Source organism: Ursus maritimus, unplaced genomic scaffold, assembly GCF_017311325.1.
Source record: "Ursus maritimus isolate PB19 unplaced genomic scaffold, ASM1731132v1 scaffold_10, whole genome shotgun sequence".
NCBI classification, from domain to species: Eukaryota; Metazoa; Chordata; class Mammalia; order Carnivora; family Ursidae; genus Ursus; species Ursus maritimus.
In genome coordinates, this window is record NW_024423344.1 from 19,957,189 (window position 1) to 19,972,082 (window position 14,894).

Genomic DNA, 14,894 nt, shown 5'->3' on the forward strand with positions numbered 1-14,894 from the left:
AAAATGCAAATCAAAACTACAATGAGATGTCACCTCATACCTGTCAGAATGGCTAAAACAAAGAACATGAGAAATAACAGGTGTTGGCAAGGATGTGGAGAAAGGGGAACCCTCTTGCACTATTGGTGGGAATACAAATTGGGGCAACCACTCTGGAAAACAGTATGGAAGTTCCTCAAGAAGTTAAAAATAGAGCTACCCTATGATCCAGCAATCATACTACTAGGTATTTACCCAAAGAATACAAAAATATTAATTCGAAGGGAGACAGGCACCCCAGTGTTTGTAACAGCATTATCCACAATCGCCAAACTATGGAAACAGCCCAAGTGTCCATAGAAGGATGAATGGATGAAGATGTGGTATATTTATATATATATACAGAGGAATATCAGCTATCAAAAAGAATGAAATTGTGCCATTTGCAATGACATGGGTGGAGCTTGACAGTATTCTGCTAAGTGAAATAAGTCAGAGAAAGACAAATACCATATGATTTCACTCATTTGTGGAACTTAAGAAACAAAATAAATGAGCAAAGGGGACAAAAAGAGAGAGAGAGAGGCAAATCAAGAAACAAGCAAGAAACTATAGAGAACACACTGATGGTTACCAGAGGGGAGGGGTGGGGGATGGGTGGAATAGGGGATGCGGATTAAGGAGGGCACTTGTGATGAGCACCGGGTGTGTAACTGCTGAATCACTGTATTGCACACCTGAAACTAGTATTACACTGTACGTTAACTGGAATTTAAATAAAAACTTAAAAAAAAAAAAGAAAATGAAGTAAAAGAAAATGTAGGTGAGTTTGTTTTTGCGGGGGTTTTTGTTTTTTGGATAGGGAAAAACTAGCTATTCGAAATACATGGAACACAATCATGAGTAAATTAGTAATAGGTTCCACTTTAGCAGTGAAAAACTTTGGTGACGCAAATAATACTAGCTCCTAGAATTGTCACCTTCAATAGTTTATCTAGGATAAATAATCATGAATGTCCACAAACATTTAGCTGCAATGATTTCATTACAGTATTATTTGTAACAGTGAGAAGTTGCTAGCAAACTAAGCGTCCAACCATAAAGAATTAAATTATAATACATTTGTGAAGCAATACTGTATTTGCTTTAAAAGGGTTACATAGAGCAGTGGCTGATAAACTGGGTATGATAGTGTTGCTCATTGAAAAGACCAAGTTATGAAAGTTAAGCATGAGGTGAGGCCCATTTTTGTTTCAAAACAAAAAAACTATATTCAGGGGGGAAATTTTTGAAATTTTAATAATCTCTAGATGGTGAGTTTTTTTTCTTCTACTTATCTGATTTTTTTCTTCTACTTATCTGATTTTCATATTTCCTATAATGAAACATCGTAAAAAATAAAAAGATTTTTAAAATTAAGAAAACAGAACTGGGGGTGTCTCAGTGGCCGTCAGTTGAGTGGCCGACTCTTAGTTTCCTGGCTCGGGTCTGACCTCAGGGTCGTGAGATCTAGCCCTGCACTCAACGTAGAGTCTGTTTGGGTTTCTCTCTCCCTCTCCCCCTGCCACCTCCCAACCCCCCCACTCTCACTCTGTCTCTCAAATAAATATATAAATCTTTAAAAAAAATAACGATTGCATTTCTATGGAAACTGGCTGAAGTAAAATGCCGAGGTGCCTCAAGGAATGTGTCCATTCTTGTCACGAATATTTGTTTACATTTAGATATATTACCTAGTCACTCAAATGTTAATAATAAAAATGAAACCATTTCTAAGCCTGTTTATAATTTCAGTCTTGTAATTCATGATCTATGTCTTCGTCCGTTTGGTCTGCTGTAACAAAATGCCAGTAACTCTGTGGCCTATAAACAGCAAACATTTATTTCTCACAGGTCTGGAGATGCTGGTGGTGCTGACAGATTTGGTGTCTGGTGAGGGGCAGGGTGTCTGCTGCCATGTTTTCGTGATGTCCCTGCTTAGGAGAAAGGCTGAGGAGCTCTGTGGGATCTCTTTTATAAGAGCACTAAGCCCATTCCCGAGGGTTCCACCCTCATGACCTCATCACCAACCACCCCCGCAAAACCCCACCACCTCCCCATATCACATTGGGCCTTAGGTTTCAACATAGGAATTGGCGGGGGAGAGGTTGGACACAAGCATTCAGTCCGTAACAATCTATGTTCGAATGAGGTTCGGCCTCTGCATTTCCTGAGAACTGTTTGGTGCAGTTAATTGCACTTTGACTGCTTTTAAATTAATGAGTTTTTTTCTCATACGCAGAGTTGTTCGTTCAAGGAACTGGTGCTGCTGCAGAGAACAGGAGACAGTGGGATACGCAAGCGCCTCAGACTCTGCTGGAGATGATGGCAGCGGGTGACATCACCTCCCCCTGCTCCACTGTGCCTGAGGGTGAATCTACACGCATTCAGTCTAAGTTGCCAGCAGGGGGAGACAAGGCCTCAGATGCAGCTGTGTTGCTGGCGCACACCCTGCCGCCATAGTTCGCTCCTTAGTACAATCCCTATAGATTTTGTATCCAATATCTTTCAAAGATAATGTTTTGGTATCTCCCTCACCTCCTGAGAAATTTGCCTGTTAAGTATTCTAGACCACTGAGCACTCCAGGTATGAGAATATAAAGGAGGAAAGATCTAGAATCCCACTTTCCTTGTGGTTGCGGGAGATTGTTTAAGGAAAGGCAGTTGGCTTGACTTGCCTTCCGTGCTAGCCCAACTACTTCCTTGGAATTTCTTGGAGGGGTTGGTTTTTTCCATCAATAAAATCCTAATTAAGATAATAGCTATCCCACAAGGTTTAGAGTTAGCAGCGCAAAAATACGTATAAAATTGCTTCATAAGCCAATGTGCTACTTAAATGTTAAGAGTGTTTAGAATATGATGATATTTCCAACCTAAATTCCTCAGTTTACATTTGAGCTTCCAGCATAGTCTTTGCACAAGAGAAGTTCACAGCAACATCTGGGTGTTATTTTTACAGGTGGTGAGGATTTTTATTACTTATTTCCTATGTTTCTCTTGATGACATGGAGCTGGGGGAGAGCTAAAATTTATACCCATTTTATAAATTGAAATATGTAAGTATATCACTGACATTTGTAAGTGTGTGAACTTACATTTATATCATTACGAAACACTGAAGTCCTCAAACTTGCAAGAAAGGGCTTGCAAACATAACAATTTAATCCATTCTAAGCCAATGAGACAATAAGACCAGTTTAAAATTAGCAAGTAGAATAGAAAATTTAACACACCAAAGAGTTTACAAAGCAAGTGACTTTCGTACCCACCAGCCATGTGACCTAAGTCACTAAATTTTCTCTATCTCCGTTTTCTTGCTGGTAACACGAGGGGTGGGATTAGGTTACCGACCAGGTTCGCACGTCCTGTGATTTCATAAAAAGTCAGATGAAGCATTTTTATTTTCAGTCTCCTCTTCAGGTGGCCAAGGGATGGTGACCGAAGGTGGTCCAGAAAATAGGAGACGGTGGCGGCTCGAAGCGCCAGGGGCTTTCATGAGCGCTTTGGCTGCAGCACGTCTAACAAGTAGCTCGTTTTCTGCCCACGAAGGCGAACGGGGTAGGCAGTTTATTTTTAAAGACATAACCAGTCCCCTGAGGAATTTTATCAGAGACGTGTAAATGCGGAGAGGGGATAAAAATACCTTCAGCCTGGAGAGAGAGCTGGAAAGGGCTCAGCCTCTTCACAAGCTGATTCGCTTTGTCCGAGCCTGTTCCAAATGCCACGAACAAAAGACTCGAGCTTCCAAGAAGAGTGGGGTAATTTTCTGTAATGGCGTCAGTTGACAAGTGATGACACTAAGTAGGGCAAGTGGCTCTGTAGACGGTGAGCGGGTACTGCTTAGCTCCACCTGCCAGCCTATTTCTGACAGCTATTCAGCAGACCCAAGTTACTCTTCTAGAGGCAATGGAAATACATCACCATCTAGTTTCTTGGCTTTGGGGAGGTGGGTTTGTTGTTGTTGTTGTTTTGTCTCTGATTTTTAGCAAGATGATGCTCGTGTTTACTTTATGGGAAGCCAACCATCCTTTTCAAAAGTTTGAGGGAATTCATGTCACAGGGGGATTTGTCTCTGGGCGTGTGCAGGCGTGCACTGCTACAAGGAGGGCCGCCGTAGGCCGGCGGGTCGAGAGCAGGGGCGCCTGCACAGGTGCGTGCTGAGGGACTCGAGATTGAGGCGACAAGCAGGCAGAGACACCAACTAGGGGTGATGGCGGCTGATAAATACTTACGAAGTTAAGGAACAGTACAAAAATATGTACCCCCCGAGGATAATGTAAGAGACGTACCCGACGATTGCCCAAGAGTGAGTCTGCCGGCTCGTGAAGCCTCAACTTCACCATCTTTGTGAAATCTTTGCAAAGTTGCGTCTTGCCAGAATGTACAGAAGAATGAATGTACCAGGTGGGGAGGGCCTGCAGATACACAGGCCTGTGGCAGATACTGAGCAAACCGGTTTGACCGAAATCTAGGAGCAGGAGAGGGGGCCGAGTCCCTGAGGATAGGAAGTTCTTCGAAATCCTTCAGTCTTACGACTTCTATCAATTATCACGCTGTTGCTTAAAAGTTAAAAGGAGAGAGAGGGAGAAAGGGAGAAACTGCACTTGAAACTCTCTTTCCAGTACCTTCAAATTAGAAAAAGCTGTGTATTGTCTGTTTGCTCCCTTCCCTTCTGTCCTGGGATAAAATCCTTGTCCCTGAGGATGGGGCTGGAGGTGGTGAGGAGGAAGCTTTGGGCTGACCTGGTCTGGCCTGGAAGCCAGGGGCTGGGACCCCAGGCCAGGTATGAAGTTTGGCATTCACCTTTCAAGACACTGGGGTGGGGGCACACTTGGTGGCTACGAAGTTTCTTCTTGGATCTGTTCCTGTGATTCTTGGAGAGAGTCATAGAAAGCTCTTCATTTAGTCTGTCATGCCAAATTCATTCATTCATGAACTTGCCGTATTTTTACATGGATGGTTTTACATCGGGCATATATGAGAATTTTATCTGTCAAGTGAGATTGGAAATAGGAATTTGCCTCCAAAGGTGCATTCAAAGCAGAGGGCAGATGTTTTCTTTTACAACGTGCTAGGGTGCTGACACCCCTCCCCCACTCCAGCTGTGCTCTGCCTCTACCTGGGGTTGGCCTCTTGACTTCCTGTCCCTGGCCATCTTTAATTACTTTAGCTCTACCCTTTGCACTCCTGCCAGATAATCCTCCTAAAATGGACCAAATCTCTTTTCAGCTTAAAATCCCGCAAAAGATGCCTTCTTACCCTCAGGATAAAATCAGTCTCTTTGCAGATTCTAAGCACCTTGAAGATTGGCGTGGCCCGTTGCAATGCTGGGCTTGCTAGTGTCTCTCCACCAGCAGATATTCCTCCCTCGGCTAAAATGCCTGCCTCCTTTTGCCAGGATAATTCCTCCTGCAAGACTTCCCTCTGATGAACCTCCTACCATTTCTGTCACTATGTGTCATTGTGGGTGGTGAGGTGGTGAAGGGCGGTCACCCTTCTCTCCTTGCTTTTCCCTGCACTACCGGATGGGGCTTTGTAAAGGGCTCTGGAATGATGTCAGTTCTTAAGTGCTCTTTTGCATGAGTGAGTGGAAGACCCTGTAACTATATTAATATGCTTCTCTTTAATCCAAAAAATTCTAGGAAGCCCTCAAGTTTGTCTACTCTCTCCATGCCTTTTCCGGTAGCTGCTTCTGACAATTTCGTATTCAGTCTCATGTTTAAATTCATTCACGCTCAAATATTTGTTAAATACATGAAATAGTAACATTTCATCACTGTATTTACCATTTAAATTCATGTCCTAAAAAGATGCAGTAGTAAGTTTATTTGAATTTTTAGGGATTGCTATGAAAAGCCTGGATTTGAAACCATTGCCTGTGTTCCACTGATGGGGAGCCACTGTTTTAAATGATTAAGAAGGATCTGAGCATGTTTCCCCTGCATGCCTCTAGGTTTGGCTTCACCGCTTAATATCCCATGAGACACTGTGATTCTCTGATCATAAAAATTAAGTTCACTTTAATTTCTGATTCTTATTATCTTTCTTCCCCTCTAGATCATAAGCTTACGAGAACTTTGTCTTGATTACCACCCTGCTTCGTCTCCCTCTCTCTCTCTAGTGCCTAGAACTTAGCAGGTGGCCATGGTCTTTATGAATGAACGTAAAACCGTAGCACGTTTTTAGTATTACTTTATGCAGAGGCATGTGATTACCAGTATTCATATTGCCATCAAGTTGGAAAGGGAAATTATAATGTGAAAAATAATTCTTATGACTGTGTAGAATCTTCACGAAGACTTCCTGCGTGTGTAAGTTTTAATAACTTTGACCGTAAATATAATAGACACAGTTTATAAAGGCTTTTAAGGATTAGCTATTAGTCATACATTTAAGCATTATTCATATGTCCTTCGTCACTGTTTAGCTTAACCTTCCAACTCCCTGAAAATAAATTGCTTTCATGCTTCGAGCCCTGCATTCCATTGAAAAGTGAAACTTTATCAACTACCTATTTAATTTATCCTAACTTTAAGTTTAAAATTGCAAGACTTTGTAAAATCCTTTTCAATGACTTTTACTAGTAAAAGCTACACTCTTGAGATAAGGACAAGTATTTTTTTTTTATGTGTGCATAATTAATTCAGGTCAGTAATTTTGTTTACAGTTTAACCACTCCAAGGGGATCCTTGGTGGGAAGGTAACCTCCATTTTTCTTGTATAACTTTTCAGGCCACATAGTTGCCTTGGTAACATCATAGGTGCATATCCAGATAACAGCTGATTTACATTTCTATTGTTAGCTATTCATTCTTTCTTCTATCCTGTTCAACAAAAAATAAAAGCCTCCTAAAATTGTCTTCCAAAAACAAGAAAACAAAAACTATGATTCCCACACCAAGTGGGATACTCAGGCTGCTATTAATTAGGCAGACTACCTCATAGATGAGATATGTCAATCAATTCATTCATTTTATAATGCACTGTAGGAAATAATACAGGCTATGATTTGGGAAGACACATATTGATTAAAAGTAGGTAAATATTTAAGTACAGCATGGTAACATTTCTACTTGTAGGTATGCCCATGAATAGTCAGTTTACCAAAAAACAAACAAAAAATAGCCACACTTTGTTTTTAATTTCACCTTTGGAGAAAAGTTCCTATTTCTAATCCCACTTGTTAGCAGTGGGTAGGGTTTTGTTTTTTTGTTTTTTTTTCCTGGAGACTAACGTGAAACACAGTTCAGTCCCCTCGGAACCAGACGGCTGTAGAGTGCATGTGGGAGAGGCAGCTTGTGGTAGGTTACCAAAATGAGCATAGTCCTTCACTCTTCACCTTTGCAATATGACTTGGCCAGCTCCTCCAGCATTAAATCGCTTTTTCCCTCCCCTTGGATCTCAATTAGCCTTTGTGATTTGTGTGCGTGAGTGGTGGTGTGCCAAATCTGAGTATACGAGGAGCTTTTTTTTGGGGCGGGGACCTGTCTACCTCTCAACTAGCTCCAGTTGGCCTGCTGGAAAATGAGAGACCAGATGGAAAAGAGAGACAAGCCATCCCAAGAGAGGCCATAGTAGGCCAGCCAGCCTCCATTTGGCCTGGCAAATGACTGCACATGGATGACGGGGTCCAACTGAGACCGGAAGAGCCAGGCAGCTAAGCCCAGCCCAGACTGCCTAAACAGCAGAACAGGGACCTAAAAAAATGGTTACTATTTTAAACCACTAAGTTATGTGGTGGTTTATTCTGGAAAAGCTAACTAATATAGACATGTGTAGCAAAATTCCCAACGTGGGAGTCAAAAGTAGGTTAGACATAGACTATGTAGACACAGTTTTAAAGCCAACTTCAGAAGCCAGCATTTTTAATTCTTTTGTGAACTCTTTTAGTTTTTGAGATTTTAAGAAAATCTGTCTCAGCATTGCTCTTGACTGCACCAAGGCTGAAGTTATGTAGGAAAAAAGCTGACATATTCTCTGTTTTAATGGAAACAATTTGAAGGCTTTACCTTCATGGTTGATGTCCAGTACAGGCTTTGGGGTAAATACCCCGCATCATGTATACGCGCTGGGAGGCTTTAATCTCTCTGTTATTTCTTTGACAGTGGGAACATTAGAACAAGGGCTTCCTAAACAAGATGAGGGGAATATGGAAATGGCCTCTGGCATTGAAGTAGACGAGGAACAACCAAGATCTGACGATGATGATACGTAAGTAGGTCTTGTCCAGATACCTGAATGAAGCTCTGGTCGAAAGTTAAAATGCTGTTGCTGAGATATGGACAATAGTCTCAGACCTAGCTGAGGAGACCACCTTTTACTCACACAAGGGCTTGTTTCTGGGCTCTCTGTTCTTTCCCAATGGCATTGTTTCCTATCGCCGCATGAGTGATATTCTATCCTAAGTTACTGTGCCTTTACCCTACCTTTTGGTGTCTGGTAGGGCTAGTCCCATACCTGCTTCTAGTCTCCATATCTTTTACTTCAAAATTATCTTAGCTGCTGTTGTTGCCCTTTACTTACCACGTACATCTTTACATTTTCTTGTAGAGTGTCATGAAAAACTTTGTTGGGATTTTGAGAATGACATTACATTTGTTGATTAGTTTATAGGATTTGACATCTTTATGACCATAAATTTGAACATCCATGAATATGGTATAGCTCTGCTTCTCTTTATGTCTTTTCTTAAAATATCCTTCAGCATTTTTATACTTTCAGTCACAATAGAGTTACCACTTAACTTGGTTGTTGTTGCTGTTGTCCTTATTGATGGGGTTGTTTTTCTTTCACTGTGTTTCAACCTGGCTACTGCTAGCATACAGAACACTATTGATATTGTATCTTGTAACCATACTGAAATCTTTTGTTAGTTCTAAAATTTGGAGTTCTTTGAATTTTAAAATTTACTTTTTAAATAGGTAATATACTCACATGGCCTCAAATTCAGAAGTTACATTCTTTTCATAGTCTTCTTGCTATCTCTTTACCTCAACCACACAATTCCCCTTCCCAGAGTCAACCAATTGAATATGCCTCTTGTGCACATTCTCCCGAGGAATTGCATCAAACTGTAAGCCAGTATGTAGATCTTGTGTATGTGTGTATTCTTTTTCTTTTTTAATAGAAACAGTTTCATAGCGTACATGCTATCCTGCAACTTCCTTTTTTCACTTACCACTGTAGTCTGAAGACCTATCATAATATACAAATAGTCATATACATGCAGTTTAAATTCCCAGGAAAGCCAAGTATTAGGTCAAACCTAATCCTTGTACGTTTGTAATTGGATATTGTCAAGTTGTCTTTCACATAAGTTACACCTATGAACACTTCCACTGACAGAGTATGGAAGTGCCTGTCTCCTTGCACATTTTCTTGCTTAGTGTGTTACCAAGCATGGATCACTGCACAATTGATAGGTTCAAAATGACATTTCAGGTTAGTTTTAATTAGCATTTCTTTTTTGAGTACGGTTGTCTTTCCATATGCTTAAGAACCTTATTGGGTACAACTTATTCACAGCCTTAGCCATTTAAAAAATTAGGCTACTAACCTTGTATTGATTTGGGGAAACTCTTGCTTTTTAGGGAAATTGATCTTTTATCTATAATATGACTCTAGAATATTTTCCCCAGTTTTTTGTTTGCCTTTCGATTTTATTTATATTGGCTTGTGCCATGTTGAAGAAATGATACCAGGATATTTTTTTTAGTACTTTTATGATTTAATTTTTATTTAAATAATTTATTTCTCTTGAATTTTACTCATATTACGCTGCAAAGTGTGGCTCCAACTTTACTTTTTTCCAAATAACTCCTTATTTATTCCGACACCATTTGTTGAAAATCTTCATTTTTGCTACCAATTTGAAATGCCATTTCTATGATACACCACATTTTTATATGTACTTGCATCCAATTCTTATGCTTTCTAGTATAATTATTATATTATAAACATGTTGTTTATAATATGAATTATTATTTTGGAGGGCTAGTTCCCTTAAATGCTTTCCTTTTTCAGTATTTTTCTATCTAGTCTTGCTTGTTTATTTTTCCATATGAACATTAGAATCAACCTGCCTAGCAAATAAAGGAGGGAAAGAAGGGAGGAGAGAATTTTCTCAGCCTGCTTCCTGCCAGTAGAATTTTTGAGTCCAGCAGTCTCTTTTCAATTAGGATTGTCTGTGTTCCTTTTGTTCCAACGCTATCTAATTGTTTTCCCTCTCTAGATATGCTAACTTTCCCCCCATCACATCCATAAGGTTCTTTTTATCTTTATGCTCTTAAGTTTCACTGTCGTATGTATATCTGGGTCTGGACTTCTTTTTTATCCTGCTTGGCTCACTTTCTTCTGAGAACCCATGGCTATTTTTAGTTCTGGAAAATTTTTATCCATTACTTTTCCAAGTGTTGCTTTTCTTGTTCTGTCCATTTTGGTCCTCCAAATAGTTACGTTTTGGAGCTTCTCAGTCGATCCCCAGTAACACCTAGTTGTACTTTCATATTTTTTTATTCATCTCTTTGTTCTATTCTAGGTGAGTTCTTGAATACTATTTTCAAATCATCTGGGTATCATCTCTTAAGTTTTTAATTTAAATGATTATATATCTCCTGTTTAAGAGTTATATTTGTTTGTTCATATTTTTATATGTTCTTGTTTCACTATTGCATAATTATTACCCCTAATTTGTAGACATTTTAAAATGAATGCTGTTCTTTAATTTACCTTTTTGAGCATACTTAAAGAGTGTTATCAAAATCCTCCATTAAAGTAATTCCATCTAGACTTAGTTTTTGGTCCAACTTAAAAAAAATTTTCTTTTTGCCTATCCTTCTCTTACCATTAGATTTATTCACGTGTTTTGGAATTTTAATTTACAGGATCATTTTGTTCTGGAAGTTTCGTGTTTTGTTTTTAAATTTTCTGCCTTCCCTTTCTGTCTCTGTGCACCTCCGCATATCTAATGAGTGTTGTTTTGTTCAGTGTGTTCCCCTCCATTCTTGCCTGCCGGAGCCACTGAAGAGCTACACTTCAGTGCAAGGGTGGTCTAGAAAAAAAGTCTCAGTAATATGGCTTGTCTGTTTTGGCCCAATTTCTAGGAGAAGAATTCTTCCTGAGAAATTTATACCATAGATTTGCCTTCACTTGGGTTTAGAGATTGAATTTACAATACCTGGATGGTCTGGAAATATGTATATTGATAAACCAACATTAAAATTCATAGTAAGAAATCATAATACTCTGGGATCTCTAGAAGAAATAAATATGAAACATCCTGGAAGGATATAACCTCAATCCAGGCTACACTGAATTTTCTCATTAAGGCACTGCTGAACATGAGTTCACAACTAAAAATAGAGTCCACTATGAGAGATAGCAAGCACAACAAATAGCTGAATTAGGCCAAAAAGAACTTCAGATAATATAATTATCCTGTGAATACTTAATATTTATATAATTAAAATTGTACATTGAAAATTATTTAATCAAAGTAAGGAATGGAAACATAAGAAAAAAGCAGATCTATCAGAAAGGAGCAGGAAGATCCGGTAATTAATCAAATAGAACTTAAAGAAGTGGAAAAAAATCTACTAATAGAAATCAAATGACAGTTTAAAAACAGAATAGGTACAGTTATTGAGGGAATTAATAACTGCAAGATAGACCTGAAGTAAAAAAATGATATTCAGTGTGAAAGAGGAGTTAACCATCATGAAGGTCCAACATACATCTACAAGGAGTTCCAGAAGAAGAGAATTGGAGAAAAGCAATATTCAAAGCAATTATAGCTGTGAACTTTTTGCAATCATTGAAAGCCATAAATTGTGGTATCTGGGAAGTAAAACAATAACTAAGCAGGAACGATGAAAATAAATTCACCCCTAGACACATCATACTTTAAACTACAGAGGAATGAAGACAAAGGGATGATCACATGTAAGCATGTACCTCAGGAATGATAGCTTAACAAATGGGAGCTCTGATTGCTGGTCCACCCCAAATTTATGATCTCCAATTTTAGTGAGGTCCTCTGTGGTATCTGGCAATCCTATGCCTGGTTTGCTTCCTTCCAAACCCTCCACCCTGCATGCTCACCCCCATCTACCTCACTCTTATCATGTGACCATGCCTCCTTCACAAAGATAGTATGTGGTTTGTAAGTGGAATGGTCTTGTCTAGTTCCATAACTTCTCTCTATCCACATGAGTCCTCATTGCCTTCTCTTTCCCTGTCTTCCTTCTCAGACAAAAACCTGTTTCCCTTCCTGCTGAAAGCATATTCTGGCACCAGTGCTCTGAATCCCAGCCTTTCTCAGAGAATGTGTCCCTATTACTGTCCTCCTATATTTTTAATGTCTCTCTTTTACCTAGTTTCTCTCAGCACATATACATATGCTGAAATCTGTCCCTTCTTGAGAAACACCGAAAAATCATTGCCCTCATCTTCTCAAGTTAACACTGTCCTCTCAGAGCCAGGCTCCCCTCAAAGGAGTTTAAGCTCCTTGTCACCACTTGCTTACCTCCTGCTGCTATCCTAATCAACTGCATGATGGCTCCTGCCACATAGCACACTGAAATGTTCTTGCAAAGGTCATCTATTACCTTGAAATTGCCAGGTCCAACTGTCAGTTCTGTCTTCCTCTTATTTGGCTGCTCCCTATCTGGAAATTCTCTGCCTCCTTGAAGTCCATAATGAACACATTCTTGGCTCTTACCAGATCTTCCTCAGCCTCTTTACTGGCCATGTAAATACTGGGGATCATTGAGATGGTTTTCCTGGTCTCCTGCCTGCTTCCCTTCTAAGAATATCCATGTTGAGGTCTTCGATATGATTTCAATTCCTAGTCCTAATAATCAGTATCTGTGAGACCTTGGGCAAGTTTTATTAACCTGAGGCTCAGCTTCTTTATAATTGATGGTGAGAATGTCTGCTTCAAAGTGTTGCATTAGATGAAATACAGTTATGTGTAAAGTGCTTCAGGGCAGTCACTGGTGTGTGATAAGGGCTCACTATTTGGCAACTGTTTTATTCTTTTTTTCTCTTCTCTCTTCCTCTCCTTTTAAGAGTAGATGGGCATTAATAAATATAATAAAGGTTGTTGAATACAACTAAACAGAATACTGATTACCCTAATACCGGCTTTTTTTTTTTTTTTTTAAATCAGCCTGGAAAGCCAGGCTGATATAATAAATAATTCATTACCTGGGTGAAAATGCAACTATTATATTGCTTAAGTGGGGGTGAGAAGGGAAACTACTTTTCATATGTATTTTTCATTCTTTTGATATCATAGAGTTGATTTTTACCTCTTATTTCCAGAAATTTTGAAGAATCTGAAGATGAGTTGAGAAATGAAGTAGTAGAATCCCTGGAAAAACTTGCTACTTCCAAAGAGGAAGAAAAAAGAGAAGAGACTCCTGGTTTCGCTAAGGGTGCTGAGAAGTTCAGAGGAGCAGGGATAAGCACACAGAAATATGCAGAATTAAATGAAGGCTTAGAGAATATTTCTACTCAAGCTAATGCCAAAGTGTGCATTGCCGATGAAAACCAGGAAACATCAACAACCCATCAAAATATACAAGTGTGATTATTGTACTTTTTCATTAGTGATTAGTTAGTATCTATTAACTGTAGTATCTGTTTGGGCACAAGTCATAAACATTCATTTTGTAAGAGTTTTCTAGCAATCCCAGGGATTTATTAATTTTTATCCCAATTTAGACCTTGAGACTGACCAATTTGAGTGTAGAAATTAATATTTTACTTTAAAATTTCTATCAAGAAATCTTTTGGACAATATATGTGGTAGGCAGACAGAGAAATGTGTCTCTCTTCCTGCCACCCTCCCCCCAGTACACCCAACGATGTGAATATATTGATTAAAGGGGAATTAAAGTTGCAGGTACAATTAAGGTTGCTAATCAGCTGGCCTTCAAATAGGGGAAGGTCTTTTTTTTTTTATTATCCAGGTGGACCCAATGTAATCACAGGGCTGTTTAACAATGGAAGAGGGAGGCAGAAGAGAGAACCAGATGATGTCAGCATAAGAGGGGCTCAGCCTGGTGCTGCTGGCTTTGAAGACAGAGGAAGGGGCCACAAGCCAAGGAATGCAGGCAGCCTCTAGAAGCTGGGAAAGGCCAGACAATGGACTTTCCCCAGAAGCCTGCAGAAGGAACACAGTCCTGCTGACATCTTGATTTCAGCTTTATGAAATCCACTTTAGACTTCTGACCTACAGAACTGTAAGATAATAAATGTGTGTTGTTTTAACTAAGTTTGATAATTTGTTAAGACAAGGATAGAAAACTAATACAGTGTACAAACTAGTTCACTTAGAATATGAATCCACCATTTTAGAAAACCGCGACTTTGAAACTTCTTCACTTCTGTTGAATACACGTTTTTGAACAGATGTTGACACTTAAGGGAGGAGGTTAACGGAGCAAAGAGAGGGTCAAGGCATGTCACGTTAATTATGCACCAAGTAATCATTTTACTATGTTTTACTGAATTAATTTCTAATAGCTTCAAACGTGTAGATTATAAACTTCTTAAAGGCAGGGACTCTACCTGCTCCTTGTATCTTATGCTGTCTTTTTACATATGGTGCTTAGCGGAATGCCACATTATAACAATCCCAGTATTGAACATGTGCCTGGGGCTTAACGGGTATTTGTTGATGTATTGTGTTGTTGCTATGAAGGACGGAGAGGTTACATTTCTAAGTGGTAGAATTCCGCCTAAAATATATGCTCTGTAAAATACAACTAAAATTGCACATTGGTCCACAGCTGAGCTAAGAAAACAAAGATGAGGGGTGCCTGGGTGGCTCAGTCGTTAAGTGTCTTCCTTCGGCTCAGGGCGTGATCCTG

General features: G+C 39.4%; 1 protein-coding gene across 1 annotated transcript in view; it reads left to right on the forward strand.

Annotated features, from left to right (window-relative positions):
* Positions 1-14,894, forward strand: part of NEK5 (NIMA related kinase 5) — a 55,141-nt gene extending 40,247 nt beyond the window's left edge. The window contains exons 19-22 of the mRNA XM_040622433.1: positions 2,261-2,389; positions 3,439-3,576; positions 8,124-8,229; positions 13,342-14,894. Coding sequence (XP_040478367.1) covers positions 2,261-2,389; positions 3,439-3,576; positions 8,124-8,229; positions 13,342-13,609 — 641 coding nt within the window. The 3' untranslated portion in view covers positions 13,610-14,894. The remainder of the gene's footprint in view (positions 1-2,260; positions 2,390-3,438; positions 3,577-8,123; positions 8,230-13,341) is intronic.